This window comes from Penicillium pulvis (genome assembly GCF_028828015.1).
Source record: "Penicillium pulvis strain IBT 33274 chromosome Unknown scaffold_8_segment0_segment0, whole genome shotgun sequence".
Classification (NCBI taxonomy): Eukaryota; Fungi; Ascomycota; class Eurotiomycetes; order Eurotiales; family Aspergillaceae; genus Penicillium; species Penicillium pulvis.
Genome location: NW_026643080.1, coordinates 392,659 through 418,175, shown reverse-complemented (window position 1 = coordinate 418,175; position 25,517 = coordinate 392,659). Strand labels below are relative to the sequence as shown.

General features: G+C 48.3%; 9 protein-coding genes across 9 annotated transcripts; 5 read left to right on the top strand and 4 right to left on the bottom strand.

Annotated features, from left to right (window-relative positions):
- Nucleotides 1–853: 853 nt before the first annotated feature.
- Nucleotides 854–3,070, top strand: N7503_009563 (putative DUF21 and CBS domain protein (Mam3); the record flags this gene model as incomplete). The annotated part of the gene is made up of 2 exons (XM_057069109.1): nucleotides 854–1,983; nucleotides 2,038–3,070. 2 exons carry the CDS (start codon nucleotides 854–856, stop codon nucleotides 3,068–3,070), a joined length of 2,163 nt encoding a protein of 720 aa, XP_056915720.1.
- A 1,198-nt stretch (nucleotides 3,071–4,268) lies between these two features.
- On the bottom strand, nucleotides 4,269–7,566 carry N7503_009562 (WD40 repeat domain-containing protein; the record flags this gene model as incomplete). Its single annotated transcript, XM_057069108.1, has 3 exons — nucleotides 4,269–6,636; nucleotides 6,688–6,959; nucleotides 7,024–7,566. 3 exons carry the CDS (start codon nucleotides 7,564–7,566, stop codon nucleotides 4,269–4,271), a joined length of 3,183 nt encoding a protein of 1,060 aa, XP_056915719.1.
- Nucleotides 7,567–8,123: 557 nt separating this feature from the next.
- On the bottom strand, nucleotides 8,124–9,675 carry N7503_009561 (Salicylate hydroxylase; the record flags this gene model as incomplete). The annotated part of the gene is made up of 5 exons (XM_057069107.1): nucleotides 8,124–8,561; nucleotides 8,603–8,828; nucleotides 8,889–9,102; nucleotides 9,172–9,519; nucleotides 9,573–9,675. Coding segments are annotated over 5 exons (1,329 nt in total), but the record flags the coding sequence as incomplete, so codon positions are not given.
- A 715-nt stretch (nucleotides 9,676–10,390) lies between these two features.
- N7503_009560 (uncharacterized protein) lies at nucleotides 10,391–12,040 on the top strand (the record flags this gene model as incomplete). The annotated part of the gene is made up of 2 exons (XM_057069106.1): nucleotides 10,391–10,648; nucleotides 10,778–12,040. 2 exons carry the CDS (start codon nucleotides 10,391–10,393, stop codon nucleotides 12,038–12,040), a joined length of 1,521 nt encoding a protein of 506 aa, XP_056915717.1.
- Nucleotides 12,041–13,527: 1,487 nt separating this feature from the next.
- On the top strand, nucleotides 13,528–14,963 carry N7503_009559 (uncharacterized protein; the record flags this gene model as incomplete). The annotated part of the gene is made up of 6 exons (XM_057069105.1): nucleotides 13,528–13,677; nucleotides 13,738–13,774; nucleotides 13,836–13,909; nucleotides 13,981–14,357; nucleotides 14,417–14,481; nucleotides 14,563–14,963. 6 exons carry the CDS (start codon nucleotides 13,528–13,530, stop codon nucleotides 14,961–14,963), a joined length of 1,104 nt encoding a protein of 367 aa, XP_056915716.1.
- A 1,216-nt stretch (nucleotides 14,964–16,179) lies between these two features.
- Nucleotides 16,180–17,712, top strand: N7503_009558 (putative MFS sugar transporter; the record flags this gene model as incomplete). The annotated part of the gene is made up of 2 exons (XM_057069104.1): nucleotides 16,180–17,046; nucleotides 17,113–17,712. 2 exons carry the CDS (start codon nucleotides 16,180–16,182, stop codon nucleotides 17,710–17,712), a joined length of 1,467 nt encoding a protein of 488 aa, XP_056915715.1.
- Nucleotides 17,713–18,184: 472 nt separating this feature from the next.
- Nucleotides 18,185–19,005, bottom strand: N7503_009557 (uncharacterized protein; the record flags this gene model as incomplete). The annotated part of the gene is made up of 2 exons (XM_057069103.1): nucleotides 18,185–18,801; nucleotides 18,891–19,005. The coding sequence occupies 2 exons, from the start codon at nucleotides 19,003–19,005 to the stop codon at nucleotides 18,185–18,187; spliced, it is 732 nt and encodes a 243-aa protein (XP_056915714.1).
- Nucleotides 19,006–20,317: 1,312 nt separating this feature from the next.
- Nucleotides 20,318–22,183, bottom strand: N7503_009556 (uncharacterized protein; the record flags this gene model as incomplete). Its single annotated transcript, XM_057069102.1, has 1 exon — nucleotides 20,318–22,183. The coding sequence occupies one exon, from the start codon at nucleotides 22,181–22,183 to the stop codon at nucleotides 20,318–20,320; it is 1,866 nt and encodes a 621-aa protein (XP_056915713.1).
- Nucleotides 22,184–24,128: 1,945 nt separating this feature from the next.
- Nucleotides 24,129–25,238, top strand: N7503_009555 (uncharacterized protein; the record flags this gene model as incomplete). Its single annotated transcript, XM_057069101.1, has 2 exons — nucleotides 24,129–24,330; nucleotides 24,382–25,238. 2 exons carry the CDS (start codon nucleotides 24,129–24,131, stop codon nucleotides 25,236–25,238), a joined length of 1,059 nt encoding a protein of 352 aa, XP_056915712.1.
- Nucleotides 25,239–25,517: the final 279 nt, after the last annotated feature.

Here is a 25,517-nt window from a genome sequence, read left to right as displayed (position 1 = left end):
TTAAATTCAAACCTGGCGGAGGAGTGCGGGGACCTGGATGTGCGTTTGCAGGACTCGGTCGACAAGCAGAAGGCCCTCGAAGAGACGGTCGATAACCTCGAAGAGACAGTCGAGAAGCAAAAAGAAGAGCACGGGGAGCTCACCCATCAGTGGACGGCAGACCTGGCCAGGATGTCATCGGAATTTAAAACCCTCGACAAAAAACACAAGGAGAGGGTCAACCAGAGCAAGGTGACCATGAACAAGGTGACCAAGAACAGGGCGACGAAGCGAAGACTGGTTCTCACTCTCCCAGACTCTGATGACGACGAGGATGTACCCAGTGATGTACCCGGCGATGTACCCGGTGACGTACCTGGAGATGTACCTGCGGATGTACCTGGAAATGTACCTGGGGATGTACCCGGAAATGTACTTGAGGATGTGTCTGAGGATGTACCCGGAAATGTACCCATCGATGTACCTCTCAACGTACCTGAGAAAGACGCCGATCAAATCACCTCGAATCTCCTCGAGGGCTTGGCAAAATTGAAGGTTGATGTTGATGAATGATGTATGGATGATGGGCAATGGTGAACGGGAATTGTGGGGCCTTTGTGCCGCAATCGTCAGGTGTCGACAGCCCGCTGGCTGAAACCCAATTCCCAAGGACGTCTCCATTTTCTTTTCATCCAGATTGTCCAAATTGACCTGTCTCCATTATTGTTTTTACTTGTGTCGTTTCCGCTTACACCACACCACAACGATGTGCCATTTGGGGCTAGATTGATCTTAGATTTGCAATCTTCTCCCCCCGCCCCGTTCCCCTCTCTTCCTATCGTGCGACCGTGGTCTGGTGAAGACTGCAGTGGTGATGAATCGTCCGACCTCTCTTTTTGCCGCCCGGTCCCTAGTGCTGGGATTGGCCAAGTGCTTATCTCTCACATTCTTCCATCTACCGTTCACAACAGCTGCGCCCGTCTTTTTTACCTCCCTCTCTCACGACGAACCTCCGAAAGAGCCTAATGACCCGAGTCTATGGCTGTACCTGGGATTCTCAGCGGCCCTTGTTCTCAGCGGCGGAGCCTTTGCGGGACTCACTATTGCTTTGATGGGACAGGATGAAGTGTATCTCCAAGTGATTCAAACGTCTGGCGAGGAATCGGAGAAGAAAAACGCCGCTAGTGTTCTAAACCTGCTGAAGCGTGGGAAACATTGGGTACTGGTGACCCTCCTACTCAGCAACGTGATCACAAACGAGACCTTACCTATCGTCCTGGATCGGACTCTCGGCGGTGGATGGCCGGCGGTCCTCGGAAGTACTGCACTGATTGTTATCTTCGGCGAGGTCGTCCCCCAATCGATCTGTGTTCGTTATGGTCTGCCGATCGGGGCCTGGATGGCACCGTGTGTTCTGGTTCTGATGTATCTCATGTCCCCGGTCGCTTGGCCGGTTGCAAAGTTGCTGGACAGACTTCTCGGCGAGGATCATGGCACTATCTACAAAAAGGCTGGACTTAAGACCCTGGTCACTCTGCACAGAACTTTGGGTGAGGCTGGGGAACAACTCACCTCCGACGAAGTGACGATCATCAGTGCTGTACTAGACTTGAAGGAAAAGTCGGTTGGAAGTATTATGACGCCAATGGAAGACGTCTTTACTATGTCCGCCGACACTGTGTTGGATGAACGCACCATGGATGTCATTCTCTCCCAAGGATATTCTCGGATCCCTATCCACGCACCCGAAAACCCAACGAATTTTGTTGGAATGCTTCTTGTCAAAATGCTCATCACCTACGATCCGGAGGACTGTAAACGTGTTCGTGATTTTGCTCTGGCTACGCTGCCAGAGACTCGCCCTGAAACCTCCTGTTTAGATATTGTCAACTTTTTCCAAGAAGGAAAATCTCACATGGTCATGGTGTCGGAATACCCAAGTGAAGACCGGGGTGCCCTCGGAGTGGTCACCCTTGAAGATGTGATTGAAGAACTGATTGGAGAGTATGTCACCAGACCCCGTCCCGGTTGATTACATTTGGCTGACTTAGGATACAGAGAAATCATCGATGAGTCTGACGTGTTTATTGACGTTCATAAGGCCATTCGTCGCATGGCCCCTGCACCCAAATCTCGAGTGCCCAAGGGCAAAATTATTGAAGAACCCCCCATGGCGAGTTCTGTTGTCGATGGAGAGCAGATCGGCGAAGATGGCACCATATCCACTTCCGCTTCACATGCATCTGATCTCTTTCGTCGTCGCAGCTCCGTCGAAGCACCTCAACCTCGATTCCAGCTACGCAAGCATGCGGACGACAACAATACAGGCACGCCGGACGTGTGGATCACTCAGAGAGGGGCCACTGATGAAATTCGAGAACATCTGAAACATCTGGGCCCTTCGAACCTGGCCAGTCGACCTCGTCAAACCCGTTACAATACTGTGAAAATCAAACGCAGTGGCACCTCACCCTCTCGCTCGGCCCAGACCGACTTTGAATCTGGCCAAAGCACATCCGAGTCCCAACCTCAGATCCCATCCATCGGCTTTCAAGGGGGTATCGGTGAAGGCCTGGTCAATCCTGGCTCGGATGCAAAGGATGGCGCTCACGCGTTGAAAATTGGCTATGGCACCATTACCTCCAATGACACGGTCACCAAGAGCAACAATTCTCAGCAGTACAAAGACCTCCCTCAAGTGTCAATCCCTGATCCGGTCCACGAAGAATGGGAAGAACAGCCTCACTCCTCTTCAACGCAAAAGGACAGCAGTCTGACGGGTAGTATCAAGTCCGTTGACTCACACTCGGAATTCATTTACCACCACCGTGGTCCGGCTCGGAGCGGCAGCATCACGGAGCAGATAGTGGATGTTAATGGCATTCGCAAGGTTGTGCTACATACAACCGGGACAAGCTCTTCCGATGGGGAAGACAAGAATGTCACAAAGAACAACGATCAACAGGGAGATCATCCTGATCATGCGAGTACTCATTCTAATACGAAAAAGAGACGTCGTCGCAAGAAGCGCGGGCAAAATTCCAAGCATGAAGATGGTAAACCTGGGGAAGATCAGCCTCTCCTCCAATAGTGACTTAACCCAGAATACACGAAGACCCTGCGGAGGTCTTGCTACTTAGCCCCATTGTATTTAGCAAGTCAATATCGATCCTTTACATTTTAACATTCTCTTCCTATATGCACTTTCTGGGCGTAATACCAATGACAAAGTTCTCGTATTCTGTCCAATTAATGACGAGGTTGTGAAGGTTACCGGCTTGATGTTCTTTTCCCCTCGTGGCCCCAGTCTCGCGTTCTACGGAGTAACTGAAGCCAATCCATAAATGGAATTAGTAAAAAGTAAAATTGAAATCCACTTGCTTTGAGGGCGTCCAGCAGCTTAGCCCAACAAGGCACATCCAGGGCACTCGACTGTAGATCGAGGCGTCAAAAAGGCTATTACCGAGAGATCGACGGGGCGACCCGATGATCGCTGGGTCTGGGCCCGTGCTGACACTGATACAGCCTCTCAGGTGGGTAGGAGATTGTCCAGGACTCTCCTCGCCTGACTTCCGGAGTTGGAGTATTACTTCCAAGGCTGCTGCCGCTGCAAAGCTCGGTTTTTTGGTGCCTGAACAGCAGTACTCAAGAAATGGAGTCGTTAAGGCCAGAAACTATGTTTATTTGTTCTAAGACAATAATTGCTACAGATGGAACGAACTGCTCCCAAGGCACCGCGATCTAATTATTACTCTTACCAGGCACCCAGCCAGCCATTGACGACCCAGCTTCAAGATGAGTCTTTGGCAGACCTTGTCTGACGCATATCAACACTACCATCGCATAGCCATATTCAAGAATAAAGACGAATAAATTGTGAGATAGATAAAGTATGAAAATTATAAGCTCTGTAGACACTGCATCAGCCAGCTAGAGTAATATGGGTATCATCAGAAATGAAAAATATGAGAAACAGTAAGAAGACAAATGTCGCCCTCCCTTAACAGAAGAGGGATGCAAGGAGAATATAAAATGAGAAAAAGGCGAAAGAGAATGGAAAGAACGAAGAGGCCGAAATCGCCATACGAAAGAGCAAAAAAAAGAAAAGCAAATAGATGGAGGGAAGGAAGACGTGAAACGAGCATAAGTTCACGTAGGATTTAAGGGCGATCCAATGTCAGCCCTGATCGTAAAAATAAACTCCCGCGATGCCAAATCTCATGGAGACTGTCACATGCTGGCAAGTTCTTTAGGTCAAGAGACAATCAAGTAAAGATTGTAGTGAATGGTTATTCATCGGCAGTTGCGTCGTAGGATTGGCTCCGTAATTTCGGCAAATTCCTGTGACGTAGCGACGGAGTCGAAGGCGCGTGACGAGGCTGATGAGGCGATCTTGGGGAAGTAGAGGAGAAACTGGGTTTGCGATCCATGTCTTTGCCACTACTGTCTGTTTCTGTCTCCGCACTTTCGTCACTGAGTGACCGCGCATTCACGGCATGAAGCGTGAGACTGAGTTCACGTTCGAGCTCTTTCTGCGCTTCTATTTGCTGGGATGAGCCATGAAGCTTCTTTCGGTACGCTCGTAGAGTGCGACATAATTGCTCGCTGGACATTTCCAGACTGCCAAACTCGCTGCGGGTCGATTGTTTCGCGCGGGTTCGGAAGTCGAGGGACGTACGTCGATTGGTGTTTCTAGTACTGTTGGGTTTCCTGGAAGCCGAAGGTCTTGATTTCGGGCTCACTGGCGAAGGGGATCGACGACTGTGATTCACAGAAGTGTAGGAGGTTGGCGAGAGACGATTGGGAGGCGACGGTGTTTCTGCAAGCGAATGGTTCTTCAGGTTTGATGGTGTCAAGGAGAGCTTGGATAGTTTCTTCGATAAGGTCGGAGAAAGCTCGCGGACTGGTGTGGGTGTTCCCAGGGGATTCTCAGGGCGGAACCCGGCTAACTCGCTCCTCGAAAGCACTTTGCGAAGAGGCGGCTTGGCTGCTGCCATTTCCTTCATCGGGCCGTCATCCTCATTTCCATTAGCCTGATCAGGAGATGGCTGAGGCTGCACAGACAGGTTCCAGATCATCAGAATACCATCCATACCAGCGGATATCAAGTTTCGCTGCGAGGATGATTTGTTCGAATCATCAGCTTCTTCCATTAGCAGAACGTCACATACGCCTTCTGTGTGGCCAAACTCTCCAGTGAGCAAGACATCTCTTTCCAGGTCATATACACGAATGGACTTGTCAGTACTTGAGAGTCCGATCAGGAGCTTCGGGCATTGGCCCGGAATTTCCGACATAACAGTCAAGGATCCCATTATGACGGCATCATTCCCTTCGGAGTCGGACGCACGGAAGCAGTGTAGCTGTCGCCCAGAGGGAATGTCGAATTTTGAGATATTTCGATCCATTGTCGATACAAAAAGCGTATTGGGATCGTCAGGGCAGAGCGCCATGGACACGGGAGATGCCTTCAAGGTGATGACTCGAGAAATAAGATAAGCAACTGAAGTTGCTCCGTTTTCCTCTCGTGTCGCACGCTCTCGGACAATGACCGTCCGGTCTGCAGAACTCGACAACAGCTTCTCACCGTCGTTCATGAACAAAATCTGCCCCACTGCCCCGACGTGCTCATCCATAGTTTGGATCAGTTGCAGAGTGTCATCGGTTTTCTGGAATAGTTGGACCATGCGATCTCGACCAGAACTAGCGATCAAGCAAGAGTCAGATGAAACATGCATGGCAATATCGGTGATCTCAGCGCCGTGAGCACGCGCTTCAGTAACACAAGCCCATGGGTTGGAGGAGAGGAGCTTGAGCACTCCAAATTTGTCACCAGACACGAACCATTCTGCCTTGTCTGCAGCTCTCAGTACCTTCAACTCATTGGCAACATCTTCGTCCACCGCAGCTGCTTGCTCAAGAGGCACAGTCTGTGAGGAAAGACACTTGTCCGGGGCCTCCCAGAAATTGACAGTACCGTTTCGGGACCACGAGAAAAAGTCGGCCGAAGATTCATTCGGTTTCGCCAAGCGTCGGATACCGAGTACTGGGTCTCGGTGGGCCTGCATCGAAGTCTGCCCATTCTCTTGCTCGCCTTCATCGCGCAAAGCATCTATCGAATAGATATTGATTTCGCGGTTTGCCTCAACTGTGACGAGATGCGAGGAAAGGGATCCCATACAGGTGATTGCAGGGGCCTTGTTCAGCTTATCTGGTGCTGGTGTCACTTTTCCCGATCTGGCAGGCGACATGGTGGTCGATGGCGGCGCTATTCGGAGAGAGTCGAAAGATAATTTCTGCATCTTTTTTCCACGACCACCAAGCCAAATTGTTTCCCGATCGAAATCAACGGCCAAAGAACTTATTCCAAATCCAAGTTGGGTCACGAGGGATAACTTTTGAGACCCTTCCCGATCGTCGAGGAGACAGAGGGCACCAGATTCAGTGCCAATCACCGCTTCTTGATCCGAGATGCTGGATATACAGCTAAATGTGTTATCACCTAATGCTCCCAACAGGCAATTCCTTCCTGAGAGGGCTTTGGGAGCGGGGCTTGGTGACGGAGCCGCACCATCTGCGTGTAGCCGGGACTTGGTCGGGGAAACGGGGCGTTGGGGAGCTGGTAGCCTCCACACTTTGACATGGCGAACTCCGGTTCTATCAACGTATTAGTCGGATATCAAATTTTCTTTAACTTTGTTCACATACGTAACTAGCGACTGGCCAACCCAGCACATGTCACGAACAAAAGAAGTGCACTTGTTCGCCGAGTGTAACCTGGCCGATCCATTCTTGAGATTGACAGCCCAAATCAAGAGAAATCCATCATTCATGGTGCCCAGGGTAGCGAGGTATTGGGAGTCGGGACTGAAGGCTATGCTGCGCACACCGAATGTGTGCTCTGAGAGGATGGAGAGCGGAACGTCTGGTAGAGCGTCTTTGGCGGTAGAGAAGATCAAAACTCGAGGGTTGTAGCCGGTCTAGCCCATTGTCAAATTCCATCCTGCACGTTGTGGAATTGTCTTATTTCAAATGCGTACTCACCTCTCCTACAGCTAGGAATCGCCCATTGGGACTGATGGAGACACTAGTTACAGCCTTGACTCTTTCTCTTGAAGACCACGCGCGCGGGCTACCATTGTCTAGGAGTTCGCTCGAGGGTGACCCATTGGGAACATTGAGATGGGGATTGGAGCGAATGTGGGATAAGGATCGTGATCGGGGATCCGGCGTAGAGGGAGGGGTCCCTTGGTTATAGAAAGAGGAGGTGGGGTTCACACTGGTGGCGGAGGGACGAGCACGAAAGAATCGTTGGATGACGTTGGCGTCATCATCAAGTTCGGCAAGGACAGCGGCAGAACCGGCGCACAGCGCAAAGCTCTTGCTCTGATCATGGCTGGAGAATCCATTAGGGGTAGTGGTAGAAGTTCCGATGACGGTTTGGAGGGAGAGTATCGATTGGTGGGAGGATTTGCTGGGAGATCGGGATCCAGGTCTGAGTACGGGGGAGTTGGAGGGGGTGATTTTCAGGGATGCGCCAGGACCGGCGAGCTTGCTTTTTGCGCTTAGTGGTGCGGTGGTCGCCATAGCATCGGTGGGATGTAATATGAGTCCCCTGAGCGGGGTGTTTGCATGTCACTCCGCTGACGCATTCGTTGTGGCCCAAAGGAAAAAAGAAAACGAGTGGCGGGGAACACAAAAGGAGGTGTGGGGGTGACGAAAATCAATAAGGAGCGACTAGTAAGCTTGATGAGCTATGAATCCAGAATAAAGTGAAGGGGAAAAAAAACTTAAACAGAGTAACAAACATGGAGCTTCATTCCGCGCTAACTTTGTTGATCATTCCAGTCGATCAGGAATCCTCAACCTTGGATCTCGTGCGGGAGGTTCCTGACTTTGGATCTATACAACAAAAAATAAACATTGGAATCGCTAAATATTGTTTTTCGTCATATCGAAATGCTATCAATAGTGAAATGAATCCTTTATCATTCAAAACCGAAATAGCTATCTTCTCTTAGTTTCAAGCTGAAATTAAGATGAGATGAACAGGTGGGTCGCGGCCCAAGCACGATGTACCAATCGGAACCGAGTCGAGATCAGTTATGTGAGCGGATGGCAGATCAGAGCTCATTCCACGCCTTTTACTTTCCTATTTTCGCTACCCACTCATCAAACTGCTGACCTGCATCGACAGTCGCATTGAAAGCCATCAAACGCTTGAGATATCCCACATTACCCCATCCAAATGGGAAATCATGATCGGGATTCTCCCAATCCACGTGAAGGAATGCTTCATCCCGGGCGTCCGCCTCAGGTCCGTCAACCATATGGTACAACTTCTGGTTTGCGACGGCACCCTGAACATTGATTGTCGTTCTCTGTTTGCGAATGAGCTCGTATAGTTGCAGGACGTCAGGAATCTTAGAAGCAGGTAGGTCGCTTCGTGAGAGTTTCCCCAAAAGGACGCCTAGAGCAGCTCCATCTTCGACAGCCATTGCGGCACCTTGGGCTTGGTATGGTAGGGTAGGGTGGCATGCATCTCCTAGAAGAGCAATCGATCCCTGTATTTGCATTAGGTACTGCTGCATTGGATATCTCTGTGGAATATTCTGGGACCCACCCTGCACCAGGTATCTAACTCTTTCATGTGGCAAATCTTCCATTTGAGCGCATTGTCGACTTGTGCGATCATCTTTGTTAGTCTATCAAGTATCGTTAGCTCAATTGTAGTATTGAAGTCATGCTCGTAGTATTCTTGCCTTGGATCCCATCCTTTGAATAGATTCCGCATTTCTTGAGTATTTCCCTCCTCTGTAGCCACGCCCGGTGGTAGGTCATCAGGACACCTAAAAAAAAGTTGTCATTAGACCAACACGATAATGGATAAATCAAGAGAATCAACGAACACTAGGACAAGGTTGTACGTAGCACCGCCGCGCACCGGATACAAGACCGCATGCTGATAAGGTCCCAACCAGCATCGGAGCGAAGGCTCAATCAAGGACTCATCCAACGCCTCTACCCGCTCTTTGGGAAATGTTGCTCGATAAGCTAAATCCCCCGTATCACTGGGACCAACATGGTAGCCAAGAACCTCATCACGGACCACCGACCGCAGCCCTAGATGAGATCATATGCATTAGAGTTTAGGTGGTACATTGGTACAGGAATTCCCATTGTGTCACATACCATCCGCACCAATAATGATGTCCGCATACAACCTCTCCTGAGAAGCGAGTAGTACCGAAGTGGTCTTCGAATCGGCTGAAATAACTTCCGACGCGAGGCGTATCGTCGCACCCAGTCTAGTGGCTTCCTCACGCAAGACACGATGGTAGTCCGCGCGGTGAATCACATACCACGCTTGGCCAAAGTGCTTCCGTTGCCACACATGGCCAGGACGCTTGGCAATAGAATTTCCATTGCTGTACTTGAGGAGGCAGTGACCGGAGATGTTGACTGCGCCGGCTTTTTCAAGTTCTTCGACCAAACCGAAATCATCCATCACTCGCACCGCGTTAGGCGGCATTTGAATTCCTGCGCCGATCTAGGATGATGGTTGGTACGTAATGCCCTTTTTGGTGGATTACTCTTCTTTTTATTCTGTCGTCTTACCTCTCCTAATTCACTCGCTTGCTCCACCATCGTTACCTGTAGGCCTTCTCTGAGGCAGGCGATCGCGCAGGTAAGACCGCCTATATTATTTCGTTAAATTCTTGGCTTTCAAGTGTGATGAGATATAGTCCTACCTAATCCACACCCGACAATCAAGATTTTGAAAGCATGAGGACGATGGTCCTAAGCAGCATATTTCTGTCAGTACTTTGTTTACTTCCAACTCAAGTTATAAAAGCGACTTGCAGTTTGTTCGATGGCCATTTTCAATTGAGACGCCAAGTTTTTTTCTTGTATTTCTTGTGTTACTACCAGGGTATATCCTACCCATAGAAACACCTGTGGAAAGATATGAAAGAAAGGGCGACGAGGGGTTCAAACGGAATCCCTTGGGGGAACGGGCCCCCTGCAAGGTTCATGCCAGATGCATCAAACATCAAAGTTAACTAGAGGCAACTAGTCAATCATTGGCGCGGAGCCCCACTCGGGTGCATGTCCGGCAATCAATTATGAAAATTGTATAGACTGGATGTACAATACAATACCCAATTCCAAGGTTTCAAGGTCATGCCCTTGCACAAAGTGTATGCCAAGGTGAGATGCCACGCTTTCTCATGTAACTGCCGCATTTTATGACTGGTTCCTTTCCTGCTTTTCTCCCTTTCTAGAACGTATCTTGTGGGCTTACTCCATTCCTTTCTTTTTCTCCGAATCTTCCATTTCCTCTTTTTGTGTTAATGTATAGTCTCTGTTTTCCTACCTCTCTTTTTGTGAACCCGCATTCTGGTACAACATGGATATACTCGACGATATAGAGAGGAATGATACGCCTGAGAAACTAAGACATACACCGTCTGGCCTTCTGCTAGTTCCACAACCCAGCAGTGACGCGGCAGATCCTTTGAATTGGCCACTGCGCAAGAAAGTCGGCATATTGGGCCTGGTTTCAGTGTGCACTTGGATTGGAATCGCACAGACTTTGGCCAATCAGTCGGGCTTTTTTGCACAAGCTCAGGTCTATCACAAGAGTGCGTCTGAACTTTCCTACTCGGTAAGTCATGAAGCGTGTGATTTTCCCACGCGATTTCCACGTGTTTTTCTGTCCTTCTGGGGACGATCTTTTGTTTTTCTTGCCCCTTTTTTTCTCTCGGAAGATGACTGACATACCCCTGCGTGGTAGGCATCTGCTGGGATCGCTGGGCTGGCAACCGGTCCCTTCCTGTGGGCAATTCTAGCCCAGCGGGTTGGGCGAAGCTCTTGTATATTCTGGGGTTTGCTTGGAATGCTGGGGTGTAGCGTCTGGTCCGCATGTATGACTGGAGAGAATGACTACATCCCTTTTATCATCTCTCGTTGGGTTGGTGGGACATTCGGCTCTGTCGCCTCGACTATCGGAGCTGGTATTGTGCTGGACCTCTTCTTTCTACACCAACGTGGGAAAGCATTCGCAGTCTACGGCGTATGTACCTTGTTCGGCGTCCAGTTTGGACCGACCTTGAGTGGGTTCATTGTCGAGTATGCACCCTGGTCAGTTCAGTTCTGGTGGGGAGTTGGTGCTGAGGGATCTCTTGCAATTATTGTCTTCTTTTTTCTGGAAGAGACTGGGTTCTCTCGCGATGGCAAGGTCTACCCTCCTCTTCCTAAGGAGTGGATCTCCAACCGAATCGCTACCTTCTTGCCGGGTACCGCGACCGTTCCACGAACGAAGGAAGATGGCCGACGATCTGCAAAGACTTTGCTGCTAGTTGCTGCTTGCCCTGTGACTATTTTGACTAGCGCCGTTCTCTTTTTAGCCTTTGGGTGGGCTGTAGGTGTTGTAACACTGACTTCGGTGTTCCTGGGATCCCCGATCGAAGAAGGCGGCTATTCTTTCTCCGCTCTCCAGGTTGCCTGTTTCACTTTCGTCCAGTGGCTCGGTGTAGCTGCCGCTGAGACATGGGGATTCTTCCTCAACGATCGCATTCCGTTGTGGTTCACCCGCCGATACTGCAACGGAGTCTGGAAGCCGGAGAATCGACTCTTTCCTCTGCTCTGTATGCCAGCGATTCTGCTTCCTACTGCGCTAGGGATATTTGGTGCTGGCCTGCAATACCACTTACATTATATGGTCTTGGGCCTAGCCATCTTCCTGCTACAGCTCACCGAGGTCTCTCTTGTTCCAGTCATCGTGAACTATGGCGTGGAATGCTTTACAGATCACTCGCAGGAAGTGGTGACTATCCTTAATTTCTGGCGACTAGCACTGGGTGTTGCTATTCCTTTCTTCATTGGCGAGTGGCAGGCTACTGTAGGTACGGCTTGGGTGTTTGGAATGATGGCGCTTTTTAGCATCTTTGCATTCTTCCTTGCCGGTCTTCTAGCCTGGAAGGGAGACACGCTCCGACGCTACTCGTTTAATAGTCTTCAAAAGTCCGAAGGTGGTGTGCAGTTGATTGATCATTAGCGTACTCGATTTCGAGTATTTGGCGGGTGGGTTTCTGTTTGCAATGCTACCTTTCTTGTTTCTTTTTTACCCTATTTTGCTCCCTGTATCCAGACCAGAGAAGTACAGGGCATGTATTTAATCGCAATTATTGATGAGATTTTCAACGAAAAATCCCTGGATTATGTAGGCGTCCTGCCGCGCCTATTTCCTAGACTACTGTACCGTCTCGAGCCTGGAAATGTACGAAGGCGGATCCATCCATAGTCCCGATTCCCGGTTGTGTTACAAATTACGGTAATCTGATTTCGATACTTTGTTCTCTCATTCATGGTTTTCTAAAATGCATACATGCATGCAAATTATTTCTCATAAGACCGTGGATAGCTACTGACCGATGAACTTGATACCTTAGGCTACTATTCGTAGAAAGAAACAATTGTGCACTTCGTACGCAGAGATTGTATGCTCATTTTGGTATGAAATTGAAGAAAACCTCCCCCACCCTAAAGAATGAAACCAAGGATAGCCCTTGCGTTGGCTATTGCTCCAATTTCTCTTAGCACCGTGCAGGGAGAAGCTTAACTGCCAAGTGCTGCTGATCAAGTTGAATGTGACAGGTCTGCTAGACTTAGTACCCCACGTCAGCATTGTTTGTTGCGACTCCCTTATTTTCATATTGAAACAGACGAACCGGTTGTTTCACTGATCATAGCTAGTTCTGATCCTACATAGTGTGTCCTGACACCATAATATCGAAAGACTGGCAAGACCATGTCGACGACTAAAATTTTAATCGTTCGCAATGGTTCGCAAAACAATTCCATATCGGGTTACCCGACTCAGGGATTGAATCAGATACGTATAACGAATCTACATAATTGAACATCATCCGCCCTAGCGTCATGCAGGTTGCCGATCAATCGCAAGGCGTTGGTACCCGCGATTATCGCAAGCTTGCACCATCTCCGTGCGGGCCAGTCAGTGGCTACTTCATTGGTCCTTCGCTCGGGAGGCTGACAGTCTCATTTCCAATCGAGTTATTGATCAGCGTAAGGTGTCACTTGGGTGGGTCTATGGATTCGGTTTACATGACCCGACAAACTCAGCACCTTGCCCGACCATTGTCATATCGTGTATTGTTTACCGGTCAGAACCTGCGACCAGATGTTTGGCTTAGATGCTCTTGAATATCCCAGTCGTTCCTGGAATGAATATGAATATCTCATAAATTGGCCGATGTTGGTAACATTGCGTAACTCGGTGGTTGGAATGTGAATACTTGGGCTGGTCTCGATGAGGTCAGGATTTCAGGATCATCCACGTACATACTGCATGTATACGTGCAGGATTTCAATGTTCCTACCTAAAATAGTAGATTTATAGATGATCGTGCTCCAGGCGTTGATAATAATCTAGCCCTACGGTCATCCCTGGCCACCTTCAACACGCTTCTCATCTTCTTCTCGGCCCGATCAATCTTGGTGATTGACCTTCCTTTTCATGAAATGGCCTTAACGGGCCAGCAGCCGCTAATAGTGGGCGTCTCGGTCGCTTTGATGATCTTGGCGACTGTTTCCGATGTCTTGCGGTTCTGTTCTCGGTGGATGATGAGGTCCGGTTTATGGTGGGATGATTGGTGCAGTTTACTTGCCTTGGTAAGTTGCAGAGCCAAGGCTATCCTTTTGAAATATCAAGCTAATCGTCATCGTGATTAGATCCTCTCCTATGCATTCAATATCAGTCAGTTTGTCAGTAAGTATACCGACAAATGATCTTCTTCCTAACGATATCAACTCACATGAATCGTCCATAGGTGTGGGCTGCAACATGGGCAGGCATGGAGCGAATGTCCCGGATGAAGCCGCCTCCATTACTTGCACCGCAAAGGTTCGCCTTTCATCTACATTCTGGACAACCTTTTGAAGAAGGAAAGAGGGAGCTGACCACGATGAGTCTAGACATTATACTCAGTGATCATGATCTATACAATTTGCATGCCTTCAATCAAGGTAACCATGGTGCTATTTTACTGGCGACTCTTCAGCGGGGACCGAAAAATTCGAATAGCATTGTATGCGATCAGCGCAATGCTCTTTTCCTGGTTTGTTGGGGCGTTGGCTAGCGGTCTAGTCGTCTGTGAGCCACTGCCAAAGTTCTGGATTCACTCTATCCCTGGACACTGTCTTCGCACAATGACTTATTTCCGGGCAATTGCCGGTACCAATCTTGCGACCGACGTTTTCCTGCTGGTACTTCCCATACCTATTGTTTGGGGTCTTCATCGACCGGTTGGTGAGAGACTCGCTCTCATTGCTGTGTTTACTCTCGGGGCCTTGTGAGTTATTTTCGCACCTAAGAGATTTGGATATGGAATCTAATGAGAGATATGAATAGTGTCACAATTGTCAGTGTGATCCGAATAGCGATGTTAACATCCCCGGATGATCCAGATCCATTATGTGAGTCTCGGAATGAAACACATTCCATCCCTGTCTCCCCTTCCCTTGACATTGCCACTTACATAATTCTCTAAACATTAGGGGCCAACACCCAAGGAACCATCTGGACTTCTGTCGAAACCAGCATTGGTGTTGTCTGCGTTAATCTTCCCACCATGTCTCCGCTGTTCCGTCGATACATCCTACGGCGCGAGGTCAGCTCCGCGAACTCCAAGCCGAAAAGTCTCCCCTTGTCGTACCCACCAAGCAGCAAAAAACCCACTGTCAATCGGCGCCGTGGCTCAACATCAAGTACTGAAGGCCTTGATACCACATGGTCGATTTCCGATAATGATCATCGGGATATTGTCGTGACGACGGGTTTGACAGTAACTGGGCATGAGGAAGAAGGAGTTGAGATGGATGAGTTGAAGAGGCATTCGTCCAAATCAGTCTGCCATGACTGTGAAAATCGTGCAAGAGATCCTAAGTCAGGGCCTTGAACAAAAAGAGGTCTCAGTCAAATGGTATGTATATTAATATATTATGGCGTTGGGTGCACATACCAATGTTCGTGTGGTGCTGGGGTCCATATTAGAGGTATATTAGAATTACCTGGGCTATGTTTCCATACTTCCGCACTAGCATCAATAAATTAAACAAGAATTCCGAATCAACATTGAAATCAGGTGGTTTATGGAGATCATGAAAGATGTACAACCTTGGAAGGTCCATGGATCTGAGCCTTACAAGGCAATCATTGTCCAGGCCAATTTCAGTTGGCCGTTGTGACGACTTATCCATCAAAGGCTGAGAAGTGAAAAGCTTCGCGAAAATTTGTCGTAAGGCCTTAGTGGTAATAAGAAATACATGTTCGAGGATCTAATCTAATTCTCAAATATGTGAACTCAGAAGATTTGATGCAAGCTTTAAAAGTCATATTGCCGCCAGTGCTAGAGATATGAGCGCGGCTAAATAGGCCACAAACATTAATAGTGAGATAACTTCTCGCCACCCTAATCATGTAACCATGATGCCTTGTCATATTGCTAAGGAAGATCTAGTTGATTAGTTATGTGGGTATCTCTGATGAACCTACTATTGGTGAATTTTATGGTAGGTCAAGGAGGTTGCACTCACTAAAGCTCACTTGCATTTTCTGGTACAGTCCTGAGATATTGAGGAGGAGAAGGCCACGACGGATCTCGGGAAACTTCCTTCAGGGAATCAGTTGCACTTACTGTAACAGCGCCCTAAATTTGTGGGTCATTAGCTGTACACGCTGATCAACTCGGCTTGATTACCGCTTTCGGGCCGAGATCACTCGGGATATATAGGGTAGCCGCCCGTGCACCTACCGGGATCTAGATCCAAGTGGGGGAGCCATGGAAGAAATAATCATGACAAGAGATAGCTGCCCAAACGTGGGATGCACAGAAATTGTGGGCTTTGATGCCAAAATGACGTGCACGTGGGATTTCCCACAAATTCAAGTGAATATGGAGTAAATGTCAGCGGAAAAACTGCACATGAGTAAAAATTTTCAGCTTGGGCTAACATATGGGATTTCGATTAGCCGTCTTATCTGTCGACTTAAAAATTCCCCCATACCCCAGTAGTTTTCACAGACAGATTTCACATCCCAGAAAATTCAATCAATCGATTCACCAACTTGAACCTGAATATTAATACCCGGCAAATCCTGATCGAGTCGAGATCATGGGCCTAATCCCGACTCTAGTAAAGAGCCCACCGAAGTACCTGCTGGGGTGCATTTTATGCTCTGCAAATGGCCTCCTCTTCGGAATGGACACCGGTATTATCGGTCCTGTTACCGATATGACAGACTTCAAAGCGCAATTCGGAGGTAGTCAAAATTCTACGATCCACGGTCTCATTGTCTCGTGTATCTTGATCCCCGCGGCGATCTCTTCCTTCTTTGCTGGCTATCTTGCCGATCGTGTCGGTCGGCCGAAGGGTATCTGTATCGGCACCTTTATTTTCGGGGTCGGAGCCGCTATCGAAGCCGGCGCCGTACACTTGGCTATGTTCATCGTGGGCCGCATTGTTGAAGGTGTCGGTGAAGGTCTATTTCTTGGCAATCTGGTCGTGCTGATCTGCGAAATTTCACCTATCAAGACGAGAGGTGCTCTCACAACTGGCCCTCAGCTGGCATGTACCCTTGGCTTGGTTGTGGGGTATTTCGTCTGCTATGGGTCATCGGATATTCAGTCCTCACTCTCCTGGCGTGTGCCCTGGATAATTCTTTCGGCCTTAGCCATGATAACGAGTGGCGTCTCTCTGCTGCTTTTGCCGGAGTCACCTCAATGGCTTGGCCTTCAGGGTCGTTATGAAGAGGCTGAAGAGGCGTGGGAGAAGTTAGGTGTGGATCTTGCGGATCGTGAAAAGATCGAGGTTAAAGTGCAGGTGCAGGTGCAGGAGATTGATCTTGACACTGAGAAGGAGACAGTCGGAACGACTAGCAAACTTCTGGAGGTCTTTTGCAAGGAAGTTCGGGGCCGGACTGCACTTGGTGTCTTCTTGATGGGCATGCAACAGCTGAGTGGTATCGATGGAGTCCTTTACGTATGTTCACACAAACGTCACATTTTCTCTTACTGAAGTGCATGATGAGCTAACCCCAATCCATAGTACGCCCCAGAACTCTTCCAAAAAGCCGGTCTCGCCTCCTCAGAAGCAAGTTTTCTAGCTTCCGGTATATCGGCAATTGTGATATTTGCCTCGACAATTCCTGGTTTGCTTTATGCCGACGCGTGGGGTCGCAGAACCAGCATTCTTATCGGAGGTGTTGGAATGGCGATTTTGATGTTTTTGATGGGCGGCTTGTACGCCGGAGATGCCGTTCATAAGGACGGTGGCGCTGGTCGCTGGGTCGTCATTGTATCCATTTATCTGTTCGCGGCGTTGTACTCTGCCACTTGGGGTGTCACTGTCAAAGTCTACAGTGCTGAGATCCAGCCTCAGCGTACACGAGCATCAGCCACCACATTGTCTCATTCGAGTAACTGGGTTTGCAACTTTACAGTCGCTTTGATCACACCAATTGTGCTCTCGAAAAGCAGCTGGGGAATATACATCTTGTTTGGTGGATGCTGCGTTATCACCGTTATTGTCAGCATTTTCTTCATGCACGAAACGCAAGGAAGAACCTTTCTGCAAATTGAGGAGGCTTTCAAGGGGAGATCGGCCGAAAAGAATAGCTCATGTGAACGCGAGGTCAGCCAAGCATAAAGGATTGAAAAAGCGGGGATTTATGATTTGTTGGTCAGATTATGAATGGGCAAAATTATAGATTGGTTAATGAAAGATAACTTAGATTAGACGACACTGAATATCCTAGAATCGATACCAAACAACCTTGAAAGGCATTTCATCTTTCTTTGAATTGACAGGTAATATCAATTTCTGTACAAGGCCTCTTGAAAGCAGCTTCACTTTTGCCTCCCATCGAATCTAAATAGCCAGCCCTCTGGTGGCTAATAGTGGTTTCTTCTTATCCTTGTCAAAGAATCTTCTCACTCAACAATTCTTTCAGCTATTAGATGATCTAAATTACATGGCTTTCCCAAACTCAAGACGATGTTCGTTCACTACCGTAGCATAGCAATCTGCAGTATATATTAAGCATATGGTTGCCGAATTATAAGCAACGACCCTTCAAAAACTCCCACAACATACGCCATGACAACCACTTGTATCAAAGTCAATACAGCTCTGCTCGCGTAGTAGACATTAATTCGCTTAAACGGTTCTCATTCCCAACAGCCAACCTTTCATTATCAGACGACAACTGTGAAATATCCCCAACTGTTTCTGTTTGTGATAGCCGCGTATTCAACGCGTCTTTGCGCTCAAATCCAGGAAGAGGAGCAATCCCGTCGTCTGTTTGGTTCATGACAGGAGTGGCCTGGGTCCGCCCTGTTCGGCTTTTCATTCGAAATTTGTAAAGCAACCATCCGCCGATCGCCAAAAGCAGTATACCCAATGCCACACCAAGGCCAATTCCAATTTTGCTGGCTTTGGATACTCCGTGACTCTGTAGAGACTTTTCGGTGTTATCAGTAGCACTGGTGCTGGTGGTAAGAGGTGTCGCAGAAACTCGTGTTGTTGTGGTCGCAGACGCAGTCGGAGAAGTGGTAATGAAGTTATATGAAACCGGTGAGGGATCATCCGTATACCTCTCTGAAACACCAAATGTCACACTTGTTATGTTGTTGCCGTAGGCTTCGCCCTGCTCTGTGAAAGGTTGGAGCATGAAGGTGCATCCATCTTCAACATAGTCTTTGCGCGTTGCTATCCACACATAGCTGTAGTTGTTGGCTATTTGATCTGTTATGAAATGTCAGAGAGGCTTTTATATAGCTGGAGTTGATATAGAATTTCACCTTCTAATGCGCGATTAGAAGTACCGCATGTCTCGTAGAGTGCCAATCTAGGGGCAGTAATGTCCCATGTTACATTAACCAGATCCGCCACGATGAATTGATATTCAGTACTGGTTGGAAACGTAAAGTTTCCGGACATCTTGCTGTTTAATTGTTGCAAAGCAGAAAGCTTCTCCCCATGGTGGGAGTGTGATAAGGAGTTGGACGAATGCGAGCTGATCAGATGGGAATGCGAAAAGACTCTGCCCCCTCTTTTTCAAACCTGGGCACGTCTTGTGATCATATTTCAGGGGACCAAAAAGGACTTGCATTACTGTGAAATTTTCATTGGCTCAAATCGAACCAAAGGATCATAGCTTCTTATGACCCCTGTCTAGTGTGGAATGCTAGTGCACTAGCTGCGATATCGGAGATCAGTATGAATAGAGTCAAGCTCGTTCTAATTGAAGTTGCTGGAATTGTGGTTGGGAATGGAGAAGATAGGTTATAATTCGGAAGTAGATCAATCAAAGAGAAGGACGTATAACGAATGTTTCAATAATGAGCCTGGGATATATATATGGGTTACTGAGTGCAAAAACATTCTAGTGTATCCATTACTCAACTACTGTAGCAGGATAGGTGGAACCCGGAAGCAGGAAATACTATCTCCCGCTAAGACTAGGTAGACAAGTATTTAAGCCTGTTCAAATTGTCGGTTAGGGGCATAGGCTGAAATTTATATCTTCTCTCGTTGCATTGCTGCACCCGTATGGTCCAACGCGTGTTTCGTTACATCAACGAGCACGGCGAAATCAAGCCAGCATCCCTTCAGACAGCCTACTGGACTGTAGTCACTAGCTCAAAGTAATATTTTCCATCCCGCATCATCAATTATGAACATGGAAAAAGTCCACATAAACGACATACGCCTATACCGAGTGGGAACGCTTCTCTCATCCTAACTTAGATAAGGAAAACCAACCCCTTTCCTTCCGCCCCCACCGATCACTGCGCGTTGGGAGTTGTACCTTTCCAGCAACATGGATATGAACGTCGCTTACAGAAAACACTTAGACCTGGAGGTTCATCACTCTGACCAAAAATATCTTCCACGGGGGCTTGAAAGAATATAGCATGGAGATATTTTCGTGCATGTACTCTAGGCTCGAGCATGCGGGAAGAAACTCTCTCTGGGAGAATAGGCGTTAAGACCTCAAGAATCAAGACAACTGACTCCTACATGGTAGGGCTGGATGGATGATGTTATGAACCAAGTCTTGATAAGATGAGGGTCCATTAACGAATATAGATAGCGCCGAGAGAACATTGGAAAGAAGAGAAGATAGCTACAGCTGGACTACATGTACATATATTCTGTCCCATTCTCTACTTGACTATCGTAACCATTCCAAAAAGCTTATCTCGTATAGATTAGTAGAGATATCAACAGGTTTCTGTGTAAATCGAACTCATTCGTCGCCGATAAGACCGCGAATATAAGGTTTTTCATTGGCATAGCAATGGGTCTCCTGTTCCTTAGGAATCATACCATGTAGAATGTAAGCTTTAGCAACTTGATCCGTGCACTCCGACATATCACGTCTAGAGCTATGTCCATAAGCATGATGAACTATCAAGCGGGCATTTTGGCCCATTTCCGCCCTGAGTCTTCTTCCATTTCGCAAGGGGGTTGCAGGGTCATATGGGGAAGCGATCAGTAGAGTTGGTGTCTTGAGAGTGTGGTTCAGATCGCCTCGATACACCTCCGACGGAGGGGCCCAATAGGTATTGTAGTATCGACAAGGCAGAACTGCGAAGAAACGAGAGTTGCCAGCCATCCAGCTCCGGGCAGACATGTCCTTCCACAATTGATCCCACCAGTCAAGTCCGTCTGGAAGGGGCGCATCGTAGGAATCGGAGCAGATCACGAGAGGATCGAGTTCACTTGAGGCTGGGGCATAAGGATGGGTTGGCCTCTCAGAGTGGTCGCTCCATGAGAGGTCTAGAGATTTGGCTGCTAGAGTCGCATTCCCTGCTTCGAGCTCATAGAGCATTTGTGCCGTACCCGGCCAGTTCTCCGGCCTATACATAGCCGGATAGAGGATCCTCTCCACGAGCGCTGAATAGGTGACTAGAGATGGACCGCCTGATTCTGTATACGCGGATTGTGGGCGAGCTTTGAGCGAATCAAGTAGTTGAACCATGCGCGCTTCCAGCTGTGCGAGAGTGACAGGGCCATCCTGACTTGAAACAGGATTAGCCAATGCACACCACTTCGGACCAGCATTGAGACACTCTCCCAAGAACCCGTCTCGCCATGCATCTGTTGCATTGTCGAGAGCTGTCCAGCCAAAGCCGCCTAGGAGGCGATGATCTCTGACATATTCCGTGCCATCGAGAATCAGACGACCCGCTCGGGTGGGAAACATGTTGACATATGTCTGACCAATTCCAGTACCATAGCTCACTAAGTATCCCGTGACTTCTTCTTCATCAAGAGCTTTTCGGATCTCGTCTAGGTCGCGTGCTACTGATGCTGTGCTGATGAAGCGACCAAAATCTCCCAATCGTTGCTGGCAGGCAAAGAATGTGGCGTTGTTCATGGCATCCACAGCCTCTAGTTGGGCCCTTGGAGCCTCCTCGCGATATCGAAGCGCCAGGAGTGACCATCGATCCCGGAAACCGTCTTGAGGGAAACATGCCGCGGCGGGGAGGGAAAAATTAACACCGCGGGGGTCCCAACCTAGCACATCGAATTCTCCGTCACTAAAGCGGTTCGTCATCTCCTCTGCAGTCTCCCAAAGGAAAGAGGTTCCGCTTCCCCCCGGGCCTCCCGGGTTGATGATGATAGTGCGCTCACTCCTATAGCCCTTGGGTGGAATCCTGGGATCCTTTTTATGAGCCAGGCCGGCGACCTGGAATTTGGTGACTGCAATGCGAACGATACGATGGTCTGAAGCATTGTGATAATCAAGTGGGAGATCTAAGTATCCACACAGGTAGATACCCCGGCCTGTGCTACCCCAGCTCCAATGGTTGGGATTCGGATCAAAGAGAGCCGCCCATGATTGCTGTGGAGTAGGATCGTCCAGTGGCGGCGGACGACTGGCGTCTGTGCATGGGACAAATTGGAACGGGTCGTTTTCTTGTGGGAACCATCCATATGGCGAGTCTTGGACTTCAGGATCGTCACGGAAGGCCCACCGATGCGCTGGGATAGGAAATATACCAAATCTCACCAGACCCACTATCCCTACGGCTGCTGCCATCCATATAATAGTCCTCCGAGGCCATGTTCGAGGCTGAGATATAGCGGTGGGCTTTTTCTTCTCCATCGCAAAGTTTCCTGGGAACAAAGCAATTGTCCAGGCCACCTGTAAGGGTTTGAGGTTCAATTTGAGGTAATCACGTTATCTTCGGCGTTAGGCCAATTGCGGGTGTTTGCAGGAGTTGTTTCTACTCTTGGCATAGTGCGATGGGAGGGCACAACCATGTGTTTTCGTGGTTGTCATCACGGTTCAAATTAACATAGTAGTTGTGAGGACTATAGGCAAGAGAATGAACCACCGTGAAAGTCAGATGCCCAGGATTCAAGAAAAATCTCAAATGTTCCTGAGATTATTGCTGTCGTTTTGTAACTGCGGGGTCGAGGGGTTCCCTGTCAAGATGGGTCAATATTAATACTTTGTACATCTAGACAGGGCGCAGCAAATACAACTGTAATCCGATAGCTATTTTGTGGCATTATTCATGACTGCACCAAGATACTGTCAAGAAAGTGGGTTGGACTTGTGTAAAGCAATAATCTTCATACGCAGGTGCCAGCTTCCTTCGGAAGTCAATATGGAGATACCTGCCTTGGAGATAGCTGATCTTATACTTCCGAAATCCTTATCTCATCAATCCCGAATGACATTCTTACAATCACATACCAAGGCCCGGTTAATGAACATCAAAGTGGATTCTGAGGTGGGCCTTCGTCTAAGTCTTTGGCTTTGGCCCGGAAATTAGGCTAAATTGTGGGGTGTAAGAAAGATTAGATGCCGAGAAAGGAAAACGAGCCGATGCACTGATGGAAGAAGGATTATTCCGGCCCGGCAACTTTGCCACTTCTGTCCGGAGTCCACTGCAAGACTAGTTGAACTTGTACTGCGGCGGCTTTCAAAATTCCTAAGCATTCTCTGAGTTGATCCGAGATCTCCATAATTCCCTACTGGGAGGCATGCGCTCTTACTCCGGCTGGTACGTGCACCTTTTTCTACTGCAATCCTCATTGGCATATCTTTTCGGCTTCCCATCGAAGCGCCATGACTGACAAACCATTATAGCCTGACATGTAAAAGGAGGAAGTTGAAGTGCGATGAATCTAAGCCAATATGCCGCAAGTGTATCAAAGCATCCCGAGACTGTTCCTATGGAGAACAGTCTATCTTTCGAAGCCAGATTGGCTCGACACCGGACCGGACTCGAAAGAGTACTAGCAATCAGCAGGACAAGCAAGCCGATCAGCTCAGAAATGAGGTTACCTGGGTAGAACTTCCATCCGAATGTAGGTTTTTATTCGGAAAGCATCAGGTTTGTATATACTCACATCAATTCAGTCACGTTCGTTGCCGCAGGAGATTCTGGGGACAATGACAGCACAAGGATCGTAGAGCCAAGAGAGTCAGTTGCAGTTTCGGAAGGGAGCGGAATAGAGAGAGCAATAGATGCAGGCGAAGCGGCCCACATCTCTGAATACCATTGCGCATCAAATAATGACGCCTCTGCTGCTACACCTTACTTCCATACGCCAACTACCGATCTTTGCACATCACGAGACCACGATTCGTCAAGTTTTCATGTTAATCCATCAGAATCAGATTCTTTAGAGAAAGCTCTTCTCTCATACCTTTTGCGACATTTTAAGCAAGGCCCAGGCCAGTGGTGTGCATCCAACATTCGAAATTCAACTAAAGTTGGTGCTAACAAGGATCAAGGATGGATCTTTTTGATACAACGTCTTACTTCTCTTCAAGAGTGCCTGTCATTGCAGCAACGAAAGTTTTATTAAAATCAGCGGTCTGTGCTCTTTCTGCAAAGCATCTGCGACATGTTTGTCGGGTTATGAGCCAAACTGGTGTGGATCCCAGTTCCATTCCAAGCTATGTTGGCCTTCCTTTCGCAAACGAAGAAATGTGGCGATACCACTCAGCAAGATATTATGACCAAGCCCTCGGCCACTTAAAACTTGCTATCAGTTCAGGTTCATATGCCCAAAATTTATCTGGCAGGGAAGAAATGCTCGCTGCTGTCGCAATTCTCTGCACTTTTGAGTTGATGGACGCTCCTGGGAGCGCATGGAGAGCTCATCTCAGCGCTTTGCCCCTCTTTGATGACAGGTCGGCCTCTATGCCAGGTCATTCTCTGATTGTCATTCCTCGGACGGCTATAAAGGGTCCAATATTTTGGAGTCTGGCCCGGCAGGACTTATTATGTGCTTGTGAGCTTCCGAACTCTTCCTCAAAATTTTCTTTTTCTAATAGATAAATAGTCATAAGTGAGACTCCCACTCGATTGGATTTGAAAGACATGCGGCTCTGGCAGAATGCAGGTTTGGCCACGGACGAGAATGGAGAGCTTCTGCCCTACAGCCCAACAGACGTGATAGAGCGGCAAAACTCCTCTGGACTTGAAGAGGACATGAAGAGCAATGAACTAGCGTGGATCCTTGGTAAAATTGCAAACCATCTTACTGCCGGGGACGCTTTCGTTATGGTGAACAACAAGTTACCACGCCATGAGCGGCCTGTGATCGGTTTAAGCCAGGAGCATCTCCTGGAGAGATGGAATATGTTGATGTCTGATTTAGAGAGATGGCACGACTCCCTTTCCGCTTCCTTCGCTTCGACTACCCGAACGCGGAGACTGGGCACCGCAGCTTCAGGATTTGAGCTAAGTTTTGATAGCTTCGTGCAGATCTGGTTTGATCTGCCCTTGTGCGCTGCAACAATGCAAAGCTACCACCAAGCCAAGATACTGTTATTGGCAAATGAGCCGCAAGAGTCAACTGCCATTCGATCGACTGTATCAGCACGCTTGAGATCCTACCGACATGCTTTGCGCGAGGTCGTCTACCATGCCAGGGAAGTGTGTGGCATAAGCCTTGCCAATTCAACAGACTCACTTCGGGTGAATTCCGTTCAAGCTCTATTTGTCGCTGGGCAGGTCTTTCAGGAACGACGCGAGCAGGACGCGGTACTTGAATTACTGTCTGGTATCGAAAGAGATCTTGGCTGGACCACTAGATATCATGTGGCCAAGTTAAAAGATGAATGGGCAAGGGGAAGAGAAGGCAATCACGTTGACCGTGAGGAGCCAGGTCATGACTCCAACTGGTTTATACCATAGTGTGCCTTGACTTTGTGCAACATTAGATCTGTCCAATATGCATTAGTGTCTCTTGTACTGGAAGTCGATCTTCCAAGGCTAAATCAACAGCTTACTCAACTTGTTGTAGCTAGTGTTTGTATCATCTACACTGATGAGGGTTTTACTATTCAGATTTGTTGATCTCATTCTCTTTCCCTCTAGAATGCATTTGAAACGTCTTCTATCTCGTGTATCAAGTCATCATCCAGGCCAGCTGGTCTGGCTTCCTTCTCCGCAGTTCTACCACATTCGCGACGA